We start from the raw sequence: 15904 nt of genomic DNA on the forward strand, positions 1-15904 counted from the left end.
TATATAAGGGCATATCTGACACAAGTGGGAAGAATATAATTTCCTACTCATTCTTTCCTGCTGCTGTGTCCTCTTCCCTGGTAGAAGTGGCAAGTGTAAATAGTTAATTTGCTTCAATTATGAGCCTGTCCTGCTAAATTAGAAGCAGCAGGGATATGAAGAGCCAGAATTATACTTAGGAGGCAGCTGACAAATCCTCTGAACCCACAGGATCAAATCATTTACTCCTCGTTGGTGCTCAAATACCCACTATGTAAATGCTACTGGGAGTTTTCCCCTTATTGTATGCTAAAAATTCAGATTTTATGTCAACAATACTTAAAGTTAACAAAAGTCCTGTTGCACTATATTTGCATATGTATTTATCTTGGGAATTTCCTTAGAAGTATGTATTTCCCATTTTTTTGAAAGATGAGAAGTGAAGGATATGTAAAGTAATTGTTTGTTTATCATGGTATACAAGCAAAGTTTATGTAAATTTAAAATTAAGCAACTAAAATTATTACATGAAAAGGTGAGCATATTTTATTTCTGAAATTCAGGTATTATGTGATTTACACATACATGTATGTATTGGCACATCAGTGAGATTGCATGCCAGCATGGGCATAAACATATGTAGTACATGTATATAAATACTCATATCTTATACAAAAGGGAGCAGATTCATTTGCAAGTTACCATGACATTGGAATGTAGAGAACTTTAAGGTAGTGCTCATTCACGTTTGCTCAGGTTTATAGGTAAGCCAGTCACCCATTCTAGTCTGTTTTCTTATCTGTAAAATGGGAATAGTAATGTCATGCATCATTCTTGTTGGGAGAATTAAAAATAAGATAGATAGATGATAGACAGATAAATAGACAGATAGCTGGACAGACAAAAAGTGCACACAATCAAGACATAATTTTAATGCCTTTTTTGATACCATACCTTCAGGTACTTTGTACCACATAGATACATAGCATCTGTTGGTTAAGAGTAATTGAACTGTGCTGTACTTCCCTAGTCATCTTCACTTAATAAATCAGCAGATATATTTTGTAGCCATTTTTAAGGTAAGGAGCCTTGCTTCTGGTTCCTACCAACCCAGAAATACTTCACATCAATATTGTTGAGATCCTTAGTTGAAACAGACAGTCCTCCAAAGGAATCAACAGCAAGACTTTTGTCATATCATGTGATGTTTTCAATCCTGAGTACCACTTTATAAAATTCTTTATGTTTGTTATGTTTAAGAAAATCCTGTATGTAACTTTACATAGGGTGAAACTTCAACTACATTTAATAACTATATTGTTATGTGCTGATGTCAAAGTGTTGGAGGTCAGGGACACTGATCTGCCTTAGGTCTCCAGACCCAACAATATGAAATACAGATGCACTTGCTCTAACTGACCCAAATAATAATAACCCTGAAAGAAACTGCAAATTTTAAGTTTGTAAAGGATATAGCAAGAAATTGGGATTAAATTATTTCTCTTTATACATAACTATTTTGCAAAGCATTTTCTATAAGTTGGAAATGGTAGTGAAAATACTTTTGAATTTAATCAAAAGAAAGAGACCTTTTAGCTTTTTAATAATATTTAAATAGAATTTAGAATTGGAAGAATTTTGCACTCTTTTTCTTATTATCATTGTAACAATTTTTGTTGAAATATGACTAGAGACCAATGGCCAGTGCAGAAAAGAAGGAAGGAAGAAGGAATTAAGTGGTATTTCTGTATTAGTTGGATGGATGGTTTGGGAAAGGGGAAGAAAGAAAAAATACAATGACAAGATTGTACAAGAATTTTTTCTGCTTAAGTTTGTCACAGTCAGTGACACTGAACTGCTGATTTTAATTAGGGATTATTAGCTTATAAAAACACATGCACATGCTGGTATTTAAAGCATTTTAAAAAGGACTCAGTAAATCACTAGCTCACATGAATAGAATTCAGGTTCTCTAGAACTGCTATTTGATGTCTTGTCTTCGTATGTTTTAGCTTAGCATCATATATGTTTTAGTTTAACCACCGAGATGCAATCCTTAGATAGGATATGGTGGCTTTCTTGGAATAACAAACCATAGCATATAACTAAGTTAGGACAGGATGAATTCACAAGTGTTTGGAAGAGCAGGGGAAAATGATAAATGATATATTATGATTTTTAAATCCTCATCTGGCCAACTTTGCACTTTATTTCAAACAGCTGTGAACCATTTGGAAGCCATTTTGTAGCTCAACTGAATACTAATATTTACTGTATGAATCACATACCTTTAAAATATTTGTGTTTCCCTGAGAGAGAGAGAGACTGTTTCTTTCCTAAACTTGACTTTGACATAAATCAGACCCATACTCATAGGTTAGGTGTGTGCACTTGATCATCACAGTGGCCATTCATTGCCAAATTCAGCCCAGCAACCTCTTTTTTGGTTTCTGCAAGAAGAGGACTTTCTCCCTACCTAACTAGAAGCTTTGAAACATCTTTGAAAAACTTTTACTAATAATCTTAAAATATCTGCTTTAAAGTGAAAGTTTCTCCCATCTCCTTTGCATATAGAATTCTTACATATGAGTATCATTCTCTCATATTTGAGGTTGTGATATCTCCATTAAATAAAGGATGCAGACAGCATCCTGGTTCAATTTTAGGGGCAGCGTCAGCGAGACACACAGTGTGTCATATTGGAGTCATTAGGTAGTTCTCAAAGCTGGAGGTTCTGCATATTGTTGGGGAGACCACCACAGATTTTAATTCTGATTTGGGCTACTCCCCCTTAAACACAATTATAGAAATATACCTCCTGAAATTACCCCCCTTTCAATTCGCCCCCTGAACATCTGCAGCTATTCAGGAAACAGTGGATCCATCAATGCATCTAATGTGACATGATGAGTTTACTCTTACTCTAAAGTGGTATTTAGGCATTTATACAATGATCCCAACATAACCAATCGTCAATAGCCAATAGGGAGCCATTTGCAGAAAACAGGGAACTCTGAATGCTAGTCAGGTATCCCTTAACAACATCGATCCTCGAATAACACCAAGGGCTCATGTTCATCCTGAAATGCATGGAGTTAGCCACCTTTTTCCTATGGTTCTTAATCAAAAAATTTTGGCAGAGTTACACTTCGTGCAATGTTAACTGCCAAGACCTGACAAAGAGATAGCGTTGTAGTAACACCGTTGCTGTTTCAATAGAAACCAAACTAGAAAAAGATGAGGGATGCTAGAAGCAGGCCCTCTGACAATGCCGTCTTATCTGCTATTACTTAGAAAATGACACTTTGAGCACTGCTGTGACCAAAGTGTATTCTGTTTGTCTTCGGATGCTAACTGAACCCTAGTTAACCAATGGGTTCACTTGGAATAGTATATTAATAAAAACATGATACAATTCTTCAGGGTACACAAATGTGTATTAACATCAAAGATATATTTACTAAATATTTGCTTCAAAATCCTCAATAGAATATCTATGTGGGAGAAAACCCCATCTCAAAACAGTTTCATGATATTAAAAGTAAATGTAAACATTGTCATCTTAAGGTCACTAATTATACATTATGTCTTACCGAAGAGGTTTAAGGAAAAACTATAAACACAAATCTGTTTCTCAAAAAAATTCTATCAGTAAAATCCAGAAGAGCTCTGTGTTTCTGAATGTGGCTGAAATAAGGCATGTAATAGACATGGATCATATTAACAATTTCTTACGCAAGCGTTTATTTGTTTTCATATGTTAATTTCCAAAAAAAAGAATCTGAAGATTGATTTCCAATAATCAATAATTTAGTACAATCCTATAAATTTAGGTACTGTTGTACTATAAATTTACTGTTGTACTTGAACTAAAAGCTTTATTGGCTTTTTACTAAAAATAACAAGAACAAAACTCCCAAATAGGACTTTTGAAGTATTTTTAATTTTCTATTTAGTAGTGATAGCAAAAAGATTAATGATAATATTCTTGATTCTTTATTTAAATTGGCTGTTAGTATACCAAAATGCCAAATATTAAAGTCCAGGTTGAAGGTCTCCCTAAAGGAAAATAATCAACACATCCACCTCACAGGATCCTATTAATTCTATTGACAAAATCAGTCATTCATTTACATTAAGTAAGTGTCCTGGTTTAATTAAAATGTTCACGAGTAAGTAATATTTCTTACATCTTGAAATTCACAGTTGGGTCTGGGCTCAGCAATCACTGGGAACCAGAGATTGTCCTCTGCCACCAGCCGGCAGACACTTGGTCTTTAAACAAAATTTGAGCTACTCGAACTGATTCGAAAGCCTCTTTTCCATACTGACTTTTGTCTGGTTTTGAGCTCAGCATTACAAAATATTAACCAAGAGTTTGTGCCCCACTATAAAATTCAAGATGTTGAAATTTAAAATAGTTGTATCAAGGAGAATACATTTCCATTTCCACAGTAAATGATGAAAATACTCTGTTCTTTTGGGTTCATTTCAAAAGATTGCCAAACATATAGTCTAAATCCTTGAAAGGATTAGCTTAATGACAGCAGATGGCCATGTCTGTTCACTGTGCTCATCTTTCACTTTTGAGTCTAACGGCTCCTCTCTGTTTAACTTAGCAATTTGACCTTTAGCATACAAGCAAGTCATTTTTCAGTTCTTTTGCTCCATTTCAGGTGATTTTACCTTTACTTTCAAGATGATTCCCTCTTAAAAATGAAAAGCTTCTATAAACAGAGGTTCATTTTCAAACATTTTACCTTTTCAAAATGAAGTGTTCATAAATCCCTGTCATCAGTTTTTTATTGCAAAGGACCAGGACACACCAGGTAGCATGGCACCCAGGCAGCCCTCAGCTGCTCAGGATCACCATTCCAGTCTCAAAGATCTCTTTGACTGCCACCCCTAACAAATAAGCCTTTGATAGTAGAACTTTAAGGCTCAAAATCTTAAAATTGTGATTCCTCTGAAAACTCCTTTAGGTCTTTTGATTTTCTTATTGAACATGGTATGCCATCTTTAATTCCTGACTTTGTTTTTGCGTTCAGTATGTAATCTGTATATTGGGAATGACTGTACTGAGAATGATCTGCCCATTGTCTAAATATGAGTTCTTCATTTACTCATGTGATTTCCCAAGGAACCTTAATCAACGGTGTCCTCCTAAGCCAGTTACTTCAACTCTCAAAGTAACCAAACGAATCCTTTCATGTACATTATGTAAAATGGAAAATTTTACCATTGTTAATCTTCTTCTTATCAAGTCTATTGCCATTCTTCTTTCAAATCTGTTTCAGGAGAAAAACACAATCTTTAGTGAGACATATATTATTATATAATTATATGTGTGTATGTGTGTGTGTGTGTGTGTGTGTGTGTGTGTGTGTAACTATCATTCTATATTATCCTCCTCTGAAAACAAAAGCAGATTTACTTTCTAATTTCAGACGCTTTGTTGTCACAGGTCTATAAAAAGAAAACCGAGGCTGCAAAGAAGGAGTACCTGAAGCAACTAGCAGCATACAGAGCCAGCCTTGTATCCAAGGTAACGTGCCATTGTGTGGTGTTGTGATGGATCGTGGCCATCTCTGTGTAGACTTTGATAGTCATTTAGAAGCATAAAATATCACTTTAGCATCTCTGCAGTCTTCTTTATTGGAAAAAAGTTCCTCCTAAACAAAGGTATATGTTATAGAAATATTTGTTCATCACTAGAAGACCAGAGCAGGATCCTCTTGGCCTTTTGTAAAAGGCTATCTACCTGTAGATTATTGCTTTTGTAATGTAACACAGCATATTCTTAATTCAGAGCCAACTTCCTTTCTACTTACCCATACCCAGCTTCTACATTGCTTCCCCTTCACCCCTCCAGCCTTTATGGAGGAGATGTCTCCTGTTTTAAGTTGCAGCCTCATTACATCATCATCAGTAAGTGAACTGGCCAGAAAAAAATCACATAATTTTGTTTGAAAATTAAAACATCATTTAAAGGTATTTTGCACCTCAGAATACCTTACACATTAGTCTCTGCAATTATAAATACTGATAAGTTGACTGTCTTTGGTCTTGTGTTTTTAAAGATGCATTTCCTTTCATAGGATTTCATGGAGATGACCACAGAGCGGGAGGGCTGAGTCTAGAAGGTTTTGACACTGTGCCATCTCAAGTCCAGACTTGGCTGTTCCTGTGTTCATTGTGATCCCAGACTCTGGATTTTATCCCATTTGCCCATGAGAAATACTTTTATTTTTTCATCCACAAATACCCATTCCCATTCTAGCAGCTTTTTAAAAATTATGTAAATTAGTTTTTTGTTGAAGAAAATATATGCTGAATACATTGATGCAGAGAAGGAAAAAGAAGGCAAAATACAAGTGCATAAAAGAATTCAGTATGCTATTGGTCTAATCCAACCTTATTTTCCACTTCTGAGGCATGACTTTGTGGGAAAATTTACTATTTTGACTTAAACTTTGTAACCCTCTTGCATCATCTCATTCTGGATTGCATACTTTCTAATTTATCTAACCACTTTTGAAGCTATTTATATTTTCTGCTGATACCATCTCACATGTTACTCTACACATATACAATTCAAAGAATGTTCATAAAATTATAATAAAAAATAAACCACCAAAATATAAGATCCATCTAGACATTAGTCATGTTGATATTGTAACAGATTAATATGCCAAAAATATAAGGGAGACTTTAAGAAAATGAATTTCTCATCCAAGATAAGTTTCTTTTTGAATATCAGAGCATTTTTTACATACGAGAAAATCAATATGGAAAGTCTCAATCCCGATACAAAGCACTCTAGTTAATGACATGCAGTTTGCCAGAATGCTGTAATACTGACTAAGCCTTTACTTCTGAAACAAGTGTCCTCAGATTTGCTCTTAGCTGCAACTTTTCTCACTATTCATTTCCAGAGTTGAAACCCACTGTATACGGCAATTTGTATAAATGCTGTGAATTGCCATTTCTACATTTAAAAAACCAAGCACTTTTTTTACAGCTTACTCTGACATTTTTCTTCTCTTTGGCAATGGGAATTTTTCTGGAGCCCCTAAATCTCTATTTATGTACAACTCTCTATTATGTATATACGAATTGAAGGAAAGTTACAATCACTCTCCCCAGGTTAGAAAAATGACCCTCTGATGTTGTATGTGAACTGTACAAACTTCTATGCACCTACAAAAAGTTTACCTGCCTACCTTTTTCTGTAGCAAATGGTATGATACATAAAAATCCATTTTAATTAGGACTAGGTATATAATAGCCATTTGTATACAAACATACACTTTTCAACATTGTATTTTTTAGTATATTATAAATTAGTTTCCTATTCCAAAAGACCTAAAGCAGCAACAGAAAATGCTCTATAATATAATAATTACAATTCCAGGGAACCACCATGTGCCAGCCAACCTCCATTATTTTCTGTTTTTGTTACTGTTCACCCATTCATGTGTCCACCTGCCAAGTTTTCCTGGGCATGTGGCCTGTGCCAGGCTCAGAGGATGTAATGGAGAATGGGCAAACCCATCCCTACACACTAAGAACTTTCTCTTTAGTCAGGGGAGAACAATTGTGAAAACACGAACTATTAAACGTTAAAGGTTTTGAGACTGTAACATCACAACGCTAAGGCTCTGCTAGACTGGTTTGAGAGAAGTTTGGGAAAGGTGACCTTGGAACGGGGAGTTCAAAGAGGACAGGACTTCCAGAATCAGAAAGCCTGGGCGGAAAGGTGGCCAGGCAGTGCTACAGCAAATGCAGAGTCTTGAGACCACAAAACCATCACTGTGAGTAGAGGAGGTCATTGTGGCCTGAGCTGAGTATTGGAGGGAATGTGGATTGATATGACACGGGAAGATGGGCAAGACCTTGCAGCACGGCAAAAGGAGCAGAGTTTATTGCCAGGAGGGCAGGGCCTGATTTGATGGATAGTTTTAAAAGATTACTTTATGCGCCTGAGCTGACTTAGTCCTCCTGCCTTATTCCTTGAAGTAAGTTTTAATTACCAGCCTTTCACTTAAGAGTAAAAGTAGTACACAGGGAACCAGTGACCAGGGCTGACTTTGTCTTACACTGCCTTTGGTCTTTTATTTTTTGAACTCCACCCCAGCCCCACCCATCGTCTTTCTGCTGGTCTGTGTTCCTTATGGTCCTTAACTCAGTGCTCTCCTGCACTGTCCCAAAGTCATGGGTAGCACTGACATTTTTAATCACGAAAGCCTGAGTTAGCCAAAGAGCCATGTGCATCTTCCTAGGTTCTTACGAGCAACTTTGATTTACAACTCCAGAGCTACGTATTTTACTACCTATTTCCATAGAATGCATTCATTTTACCAAATAAGGTTTTTGCTTTCTAAGACAATAATCTTGCTCATTTGCAGCCACACATCATAGTCTCTGCTTCTCACCGCTCCCACTCTAGGCCAGACTCCACATCCAATGTGCTGCACTCTACTGTTACATGTCAGGCCCTCAGCTAGGTGCTGAGAGATAAAGTGGATAGGACAGATCCAAGTGGAATGTTTCTTGATACCTGAAAGGTTTGAAGCTATACTCTAAAATCAGCTGTTTCTTACAGAACATAATCAAAAATAGAAATAGCCAGTGACCTCGATTATCCCTGTGAAATGGAATCATAGGATTAACAATGCTCCTCCCTCTCAGACACTTCTTTACACGCATGAAATGCATCTAATTGTGACTCCAGGCTTGAGTAAAATGAAGTCTACCCAAAAGACAAAAGCCCAGGGTCAGTAAGTGAATATTCTCAGGTTTTTTTATTTCAAAATGACAATCTGACACATTCTCAAGAGTATGTTGATTTTTTTCCAATAATAGCTGAAGTAGAAATGGCATCTTTCTATGATATAGCTTCTCTAACCCACATGCTGTCCTAGGCATTTTATGTAGATTCTTGGTCCTCATCACAACCACCCCACACAGTAGGGCTAAGCCCCCACTCACCAGGCAGAAACTAAATGGTTTGCCTACCAGAGAAGAGGGTAATAGTGACATTGGAGACTCAAACTCCTTGAAGTTTCTAGGTTTTTCCCTATGCTCAGTGGGATTGTCAAGTATTTTTTATCTTTAGTACTGGTAATCATTATCTCAAGCAAAGTTTCATGCCATATTTTCTCACCTATTAACCGCTAAGTGTACAGCTGTTCTGGCTGAAGTGGGGCTGAGGCCCAAAGGGTTTCCCACTCTTAACATAACACTACCACCACCAGAGGCTGACAAGAGATACATTCAGAGGAACCTTGGCATGCAGAATGTTAGGAAACCCTGCCTTGATTCAGCTAAGTGATGCCTCGCCTGGTCACATGGAGCCAGTGACAGTACTGGCCACTCCCTATTATGCAAGCATGCTAGAATTGCCCAGGCACTTCAATAGGGCTTAAAGAGTGTTACAAACACAATGCTGGGAAACAAAATTGAATAACTTATTCAATTTTAGACACTATAAAGGGTGAAGTTAGAAAAAAAGAAAAATGTTAAAAGATCAAAGGTTAAAAGATAGCATTGAAGTTTATTAATCGCAATAAAGACTTGGGGATTCTCAAGCCCACTAAAGGTATTAGGCATAGGACAGTCACTACTCATGCTACACTTCCTTTGACTTTTCTCTGGATCTGGAATAAGAAAATAGGTTCCATTTCAAACTACGGGCATTTAATCTGGTTGGGGCCATTGCTGAAGTCTTTCCCTAGGGAAATTTAAAAGTACAAGCAAAGGTTATCAATGAAGCCTCGAAAGGGTCTTGGTAGTACCTTCAACCTCTGTGTTTCCATATGTAATCAAAGGAATCATGCTAGAGACCTCAAAAAGGATTATTAATGTCATATTGGGATAGTCTTCAGAGAACAGAAAACTCTGGAGGCAGAGGGATCTGGGTTCAAATTCCAGGTGTCCTACTTCCTATCTGCACATCTTCATGCAGTTACTTAAATGTTCCAAGTCTCAGCTTACTCAAGTGTGAAGTAGAGAAGATAACAGAACTATAATTATAGAATTTCTAGGAGAATGAAATGAGGAAATCTATACAAACTGCATGGTTTAAGTAAGGACATCATGCTGAATGAAAAAAGTCAGTCACCTAAAGACAAGTACTGCACAATTCCATGTATGAAGTATCTAAAAAAATAGTCAACTTTATAGAATCAAAAAAATGAAATGATGGTTGCCAAGTGCTGGGGTGGGACGAGCTGGAATGTGGGTTTCCTAACCAGGCAGAATGTTGAGCTGGGCAGGATGAATTAACTTTAGAGATCTGTGTACTGCAATGTACCTATAGTGGGCAATAATTTTTCCACACTTAAAAGTTTGCCAACAGAATAGGTGTCATGTTAAGTGTTCTTACCACAATAAAATTTAAAATTTTAAAAGAATAAAATGCATGGTGTAGGATGTTGAACATAGGAATCACTTAATATAAATAATAATTATATCTTTAGTATTATTAGTAGGTGTGCAAAGAAGCAGTAAAAGTTTTGTGTGTCATTGAAAATTTAGCCAGGTCATATTTTCAATTTGGCTATAAGACTATTGTTATAAAGAAATTTTAAAAGTGACAATAACAAATTTTAAATTGCTACATAGTTATATCCCTTTAAAAGATAGAAAACAATATAAATATAAACAAAAATGCATTCGTCCATATAGCTTTCTTAATTGAAATGCTCTTTTTGAACCCTGCAAAGAAAGCCAAGAATATATGCTCTTACAAGGCTGGAGCTTCTTGGCTTAGGCAACTTTCCATGCTATGGAACGTCATTTTGAGTTGGGCTATTAAGTAAAGCTTAAGGGAATATTGTTTTTCCATAGTCTAAGAAATTCCTAGATGTGAGTCTAAATTATTATCCTGAAAACAATGTATAACTTTAAAGCAGTGGAACTAGTTTCATTTCACCACATAGACCAGAATTTATATTCCCAAAATGAGTGTTGTATTCAAAGTAGTCACCTTGGGAGACCACAAACTCATTTTATTATTGCTCCCAGAGTCAAAAATTTTTTGAAACTCCTCTTTTAGAACTGCAGTCAGGAAAAGTTTATGAGCCACTCTAGAAAATCAATCTTGTTACATTGTTTTCACACCTCATTCTTTTCCCCAAACATCACCTAGATGGAACCCACAGCCTTGGCTTCAAGTGACTGTTAGCTGTTTCCAAAAATCAAATTCACCATCAAAGACAAAGAGTTGTCTGAGGATATGTAAAACAGTGTCCCACAGGCTCTGAAGAAAATTCCAGTGGGGAAGTTCCCAAATAACTCAAGTAAATGCAGCATTGTTGAAATGAGAGCAGTTCCTTAGACGTGTCAGCCTGGAAAGCAACAGCACTTGGATTCTTGTGTTTTGGGATGTTAAGTGAAAGCAGATGACTGCTTTGTGATGACTAGAATGATGACTTTATGATCATACATCAAATATTAGACTTTGTTTCTACCTTAAGGAGTAGTTCATAACGTAGGGTACTAAAGCTTAGGAAAGACAATGGAAACTCTTTTTTTTAATATAAAACACAAGACAATATTTAATTAAATTAAGAAAACTCTGTTGCCATGATCAACAGGAAAGAAACACAATGCTCAATTTCAATTAAAGGAGAATAAATTGGGAACAAAGAAATGATTTCTTTTTTCATTATGAGGTAAACTTACTCTTTCTTGTTGTAAAGAACAATTGAGACAAATACTAAGTCTGAATTTATAAATGGGATGTATCATTTTATGACTGTTAACATAAAATTTGCAGCTCTGTAAGCCCAAATGTGATTTAAAGATAATAAAATCTCATGCTTCAGGGTATAAGTTAATCACCTGCAAGGGCCAGGAAGAATTTTCTTCCCAGAAGTAACTACACAATTGAGTAGATGCATAAATTTTGTTTAATATCCAGTATATCAGGTATTGGTCAGTGCTGAAAACAAGAACCAAATTAGATGGACTATTAATTTGATTTGGTTCAGGAACTCCTATATTGTTGCTTCCACTGAGTTTTATGACTTGTGTTTATACTTTGCTATTTTAAATAACAATTACTTTGTCAATCTTTCACTTTTATAGCACACATCATCTCTGAATAGGGGCATTTATACACTGTGCAGTATTATCTTCATTATACAAAGCAAAGGGGATTGAAATTATCTTGGATAACTATCGATTTGGTTAATAAGTATTTTAAGACTGATACAGCTGTATTCTTTATACATTTTGCACGTGTTGAAGAAAGTCTCTACTGATAAAATTCAAAAGGTTTCTATTGCCACTACCCTCCTTTTTTTGATTGTACAAAAGGTCTTTCAGAACCTGTGGTCCAAAAGCAAATAAGAAAAAGAACATACTAAGAAACTAATAGCAAGAACACATCTTTCCCTTAAAAATATCAGATTAATGTGTACATTAATGATTTTAAGTGTACATGTGTCAAATGACCAAGGCAAGACTTGACAAAGTGAAAGTAGTTAATATGTTTGAAAATAGAAACAAATTTAAGTTACTTATTCTGTGTGAGAAAATAGTCCTAATTTCTGAAAGAGAGGTATGGAGATCTTCATATGCAGTATAATTGATTTGCCAAATTATTACTTTTCTTTCATAGTTTAATTGGAAGAACATTGACAATATACTAAATTTATGATTTCTTTATTATTTCCACTTAAATCAGATGGTGAATTCATGGCTGTTTGCTATTTAACATGAATTTAATCTACCTTTCTTCCAAAAAAAACCTCTGTAATTAATAGATGGTCTTTTGTTTTATTCTGATTAATAATTAATGAGAAGTAAAGCTAGAAGCAGTCTTTTCCCCATCTCAACAAGTGACCTTTACATAAAGTCACAAATTCTCCAAGTTTTGGTGGAACATATCAAACTTCCTATTGGGGCTCCACCCAAGAGCCAATGAGGATGAAGGACAGCACTAAAGTCTATATTTTCTCTCACTTCATGCTGAGACAAAGAAAGAAGGGGGAGGATCAGTCTGATATTCTGTGAGTTTCTTAAGCTCCCAGGTCCTTCCTCTTTCTTGGGAAGAGCAATGGCATGTCTAGGTAAGAGGTCTCAGCAAAGCAATTGTGCCTGTGTGGAGTACTGCCCAAGAATAGCCAGTCACTCATTCAACAAACTGGTGTGTTCTCTTTTCTTTACCCTGTGCTAGAAGCATGGCCTACAAAGAGTAAAAAGATTCCCTGCCATGAAAAAGAGACCTTGCTTGATGATTCAGAAGGTCCTTGAGAAAAGAGACTACAGAGGGAGAACTCGTATTGGAGTGCCTGCCATGGATAGGGACATGGCTCCACGTGTTATTCAGTGTGTCACATTCAAACATTTAGAAAGTAAGGAGAAAACAGTGTAACTTCCTAAACTTCTTCCTTCCTCTGTGTTAAAAGTTATATTTCAAGTTATTTTTGGAAATCTGTTTAGTTTAGGTTTACAATAACCCTAGTGACTAAAAGTTCCTACTATTCCAAAGTGAGTTTAAAGGGACTGCTCTTTATATCTTTTAGAATGGAGAAATAAATGACAAATGACTGAGTAGAAAAATTGTTTTGTGTTTAACTATCCATGAGCAAAGAGAGCCTTTACAAGAGGGGTTGGCAATAAAATATCTCAAATTAGATTGCTATTTCTATAAATCTCCATAACTGTATCTATCTCATCATCTATCTGTGGTAGACTTCACACTCTTATTAAAGTAGAATTCAAGAGAATTGGATTCATTGTTTATTTTAAACTCAGTATTTTTATTTACTTAGCCAATAATCATCTCACTATCCAATAAGGAGGTTTATAGAGAAATAAGAAATTAAAGCATCTTTATAATTACAAGTATTTCTTAGTTTTGATCACATAGGGAATGTGAATGATTTTTATTCTTTTTAAACTCAAACAACCATAAAGCAAAAATGAAAATGCACCAATATATCAGTGTTTATTTGATATAATATTTTCCAGTATGAAATTGAGAGAGCCCATGACTAAATATGAAATTAGCCCTTCTGCAATAGGCTAAAACAGAGAAAATCCAAACCCAACAAAAACACTTTCCCAGATCACCTAAGCACACAGATGCATGGTGAACACGTAATTTTCTTGGCATACATGGAGTGATTTTCAAGTCATTACCATCAACTGTGGTACATGTCCTTCTGATGTACAAAGCTTCACTCTTTACCCAGCCTGAATTAACCCACTGGACATTTTCCTTGAATTGTTACCTATTTTAAACAGTAAGAACTTAAACTGAAAGCAAAACCAAAAAATTCTACTTAAAACTTGTTTTTTAAATGGAAACCACCTTTTAGGAACTACATTTAATTAAGTTTCTTTGGTCTATACCTTCTCTTTTAAATGTTTTGGTGAAGGATTTTTTTTTATATTTTTACGTTAATACAGAAAAAGGGACAGTCTAAACATTTATTCCTATTTCACAAGGCTGCATCAACAGTGACACAGAGAAAAATGTCCCAATGAAAGGACTATGTGAAGGAGCTGGGCACCTTCCTATGGGCTCTGCATAGAGCGTTCTGTCTCACAGGACCCCAAATTTCCATGATTTGGCATGTTTTATAAGGGCTAGGTGTGAGCCAGATATGGCGGCCCATTCTTACAAACTTAACTATTTGGGAGGTTAAGATCTGGAAGATCAGGTTTAAGGCCAGCCCAGGCAAAAAGTTCACAAGATCCCATCTCAACTAATACCTGGGTGCAGTGATGCACACCTGTCATCCCAGCTATGTAAGAGACCAAATTTGGGAGGATTGCAGTTTCAGGCCATGTGAGGCAAAAAATCCTCAAAATCCAAATTCAACAAAAAAAGCTGAGCATGTTAATACACATTTATCACCCCAGCTATGGCAGGAAGTATAAATAGGAGGATCTCAGTCCAGGCCAGCATGGGTGAAAAGTGAGACTCTATCCCAAAAATGACCAGTGCAAAAGGTCTAGAGGCGTGGAGCAAGCAATAGAGCACCTGCCTAGCAAGTGCAGGGCCCTGAGTTCAAACCCCAGTACTGCCAAAAAAGGTGTGTAGGGGAGGTCATATATGTCCTTTCTATAGAGACAGCTGTGGGTTTCACTTAATTTTCTTGCAGTACTGGGACAATTGCACTGTGCTGCTAATAGTTGGTAGGCTGACTTGTGATAATAAAGTTTGCTGACTTGAGTTCCTCCAAGTGCAGACTGTGGGTTGCAGGTGGTGGTTGACCAAGCAGGAGGGAGACCAAGGCCCTCACATGGGTTGCATCCTTGCAGTACTGAGAGGAACAAGAAACTCATTCTGACTTGAGAATCAAACAAGTTTGATACTGAGGTCACAGAATAAGAGTGTATGTGTTTCCTCAAGACCTGGTTTTAACACAGTGACTTTTTTCTCCATAAGGACATTTTAGCATTTTTTTTTTCCTCCTGTTCGCTTTACCTGTCCCCATGGGATCTGTCTGTCTCTTCCTCTCAGCAATAGTTGGAGATGGGTTCATGCCCAAGAGGAAATGCCACAGTGTTAATTCTTGATTATTTTCAGCTTCCACTGAAATGTCTAGTGTTTAAGTCAATTAAAAGATTATTAGGAAATGACCATAAAAAGGTGTGGAAAAAAATTAGGACAAAATTATATTAATTTATGATGGAGTCTAAAATTTCTAAGAGAGATTATTTTTATCCACTTCATTAAGGGGCACAATTCATCACTACTTCTTTTTTTCAAAAAAAAAAAATCAAGATGAGTTCTGTGGTTACTTTGAAGACATCTTAATGTGATTTTATAGGACTTTAGAAAGGTATTTTAAAACTCTTCCATAGCCATTTGCATCAACCAGATTTGCTTCCTTTGTGCAAATATCTAGGCCAAGGCTTTTTAAGAATATGAAAAAGAAAAAAAAACTAGACATATAATCAA

The 15904-nt window shown here is 36.0% G+C and overlaps 1 protein-coding gene and 1 long non-coding RNA gene across 5 annotated transcripts in view; one reads left to right on the plus strand and one right to left on the minus strand.

Moving 5' to 3' along the window:
- The window catches only part of Tox (thymocyte selection associated high mobility group box), a 293670-nt gene that overhangs the window by 266974 nt on the left and 10792 nt on the right, over positions 1-15904 (plus strand). For all 3 annotated transcript variants that reach the window (XM_074068638.1, XM_074068636.1, XM_074068637.1), the window contains one exon: positions 5444-5524. In XM_074068638.1, coding sequence (XP_073924739.1) covers positions 5444-5524 — 81 coding nt within the window. The remainder of the gene's footprint in view (positions 1-5443; positions 5525-15904) is intronic.
- Positions 1-15904, minus strand: part of LOC141421667 (uncharacterized) — a 198545-nt gene that overhangs the window by 94211 nt on the left and 88430 nt on the right. The window contains exon 2 of one of the 2 annotated variants that reach the window (XR_012446339.1): positions 5219-5267. The exons of the other annotated variant lie outside the window; for it this stretch is intronic. This is a non-coding gene — a long non-coding RNA (uncharacterized lncRNA). The remainder of the gene's footprint in view (positions 1-5218; positions 5268-15904) is intronic. 2 annotated transcript variants of the gene reach the window in all.

This window comes from Castor canadensis, chromosome 3, assembly GCF_047511655.1.
Source record: "Castor canadensis chromosome 3, mCasCan1.hap1v2, whole genome shotgun sequence".
NCBI lineage: Eukaryota > Metazoa > Chordata > Mammalia > Rodentia > Castoridae > Castor > Castor canadensis.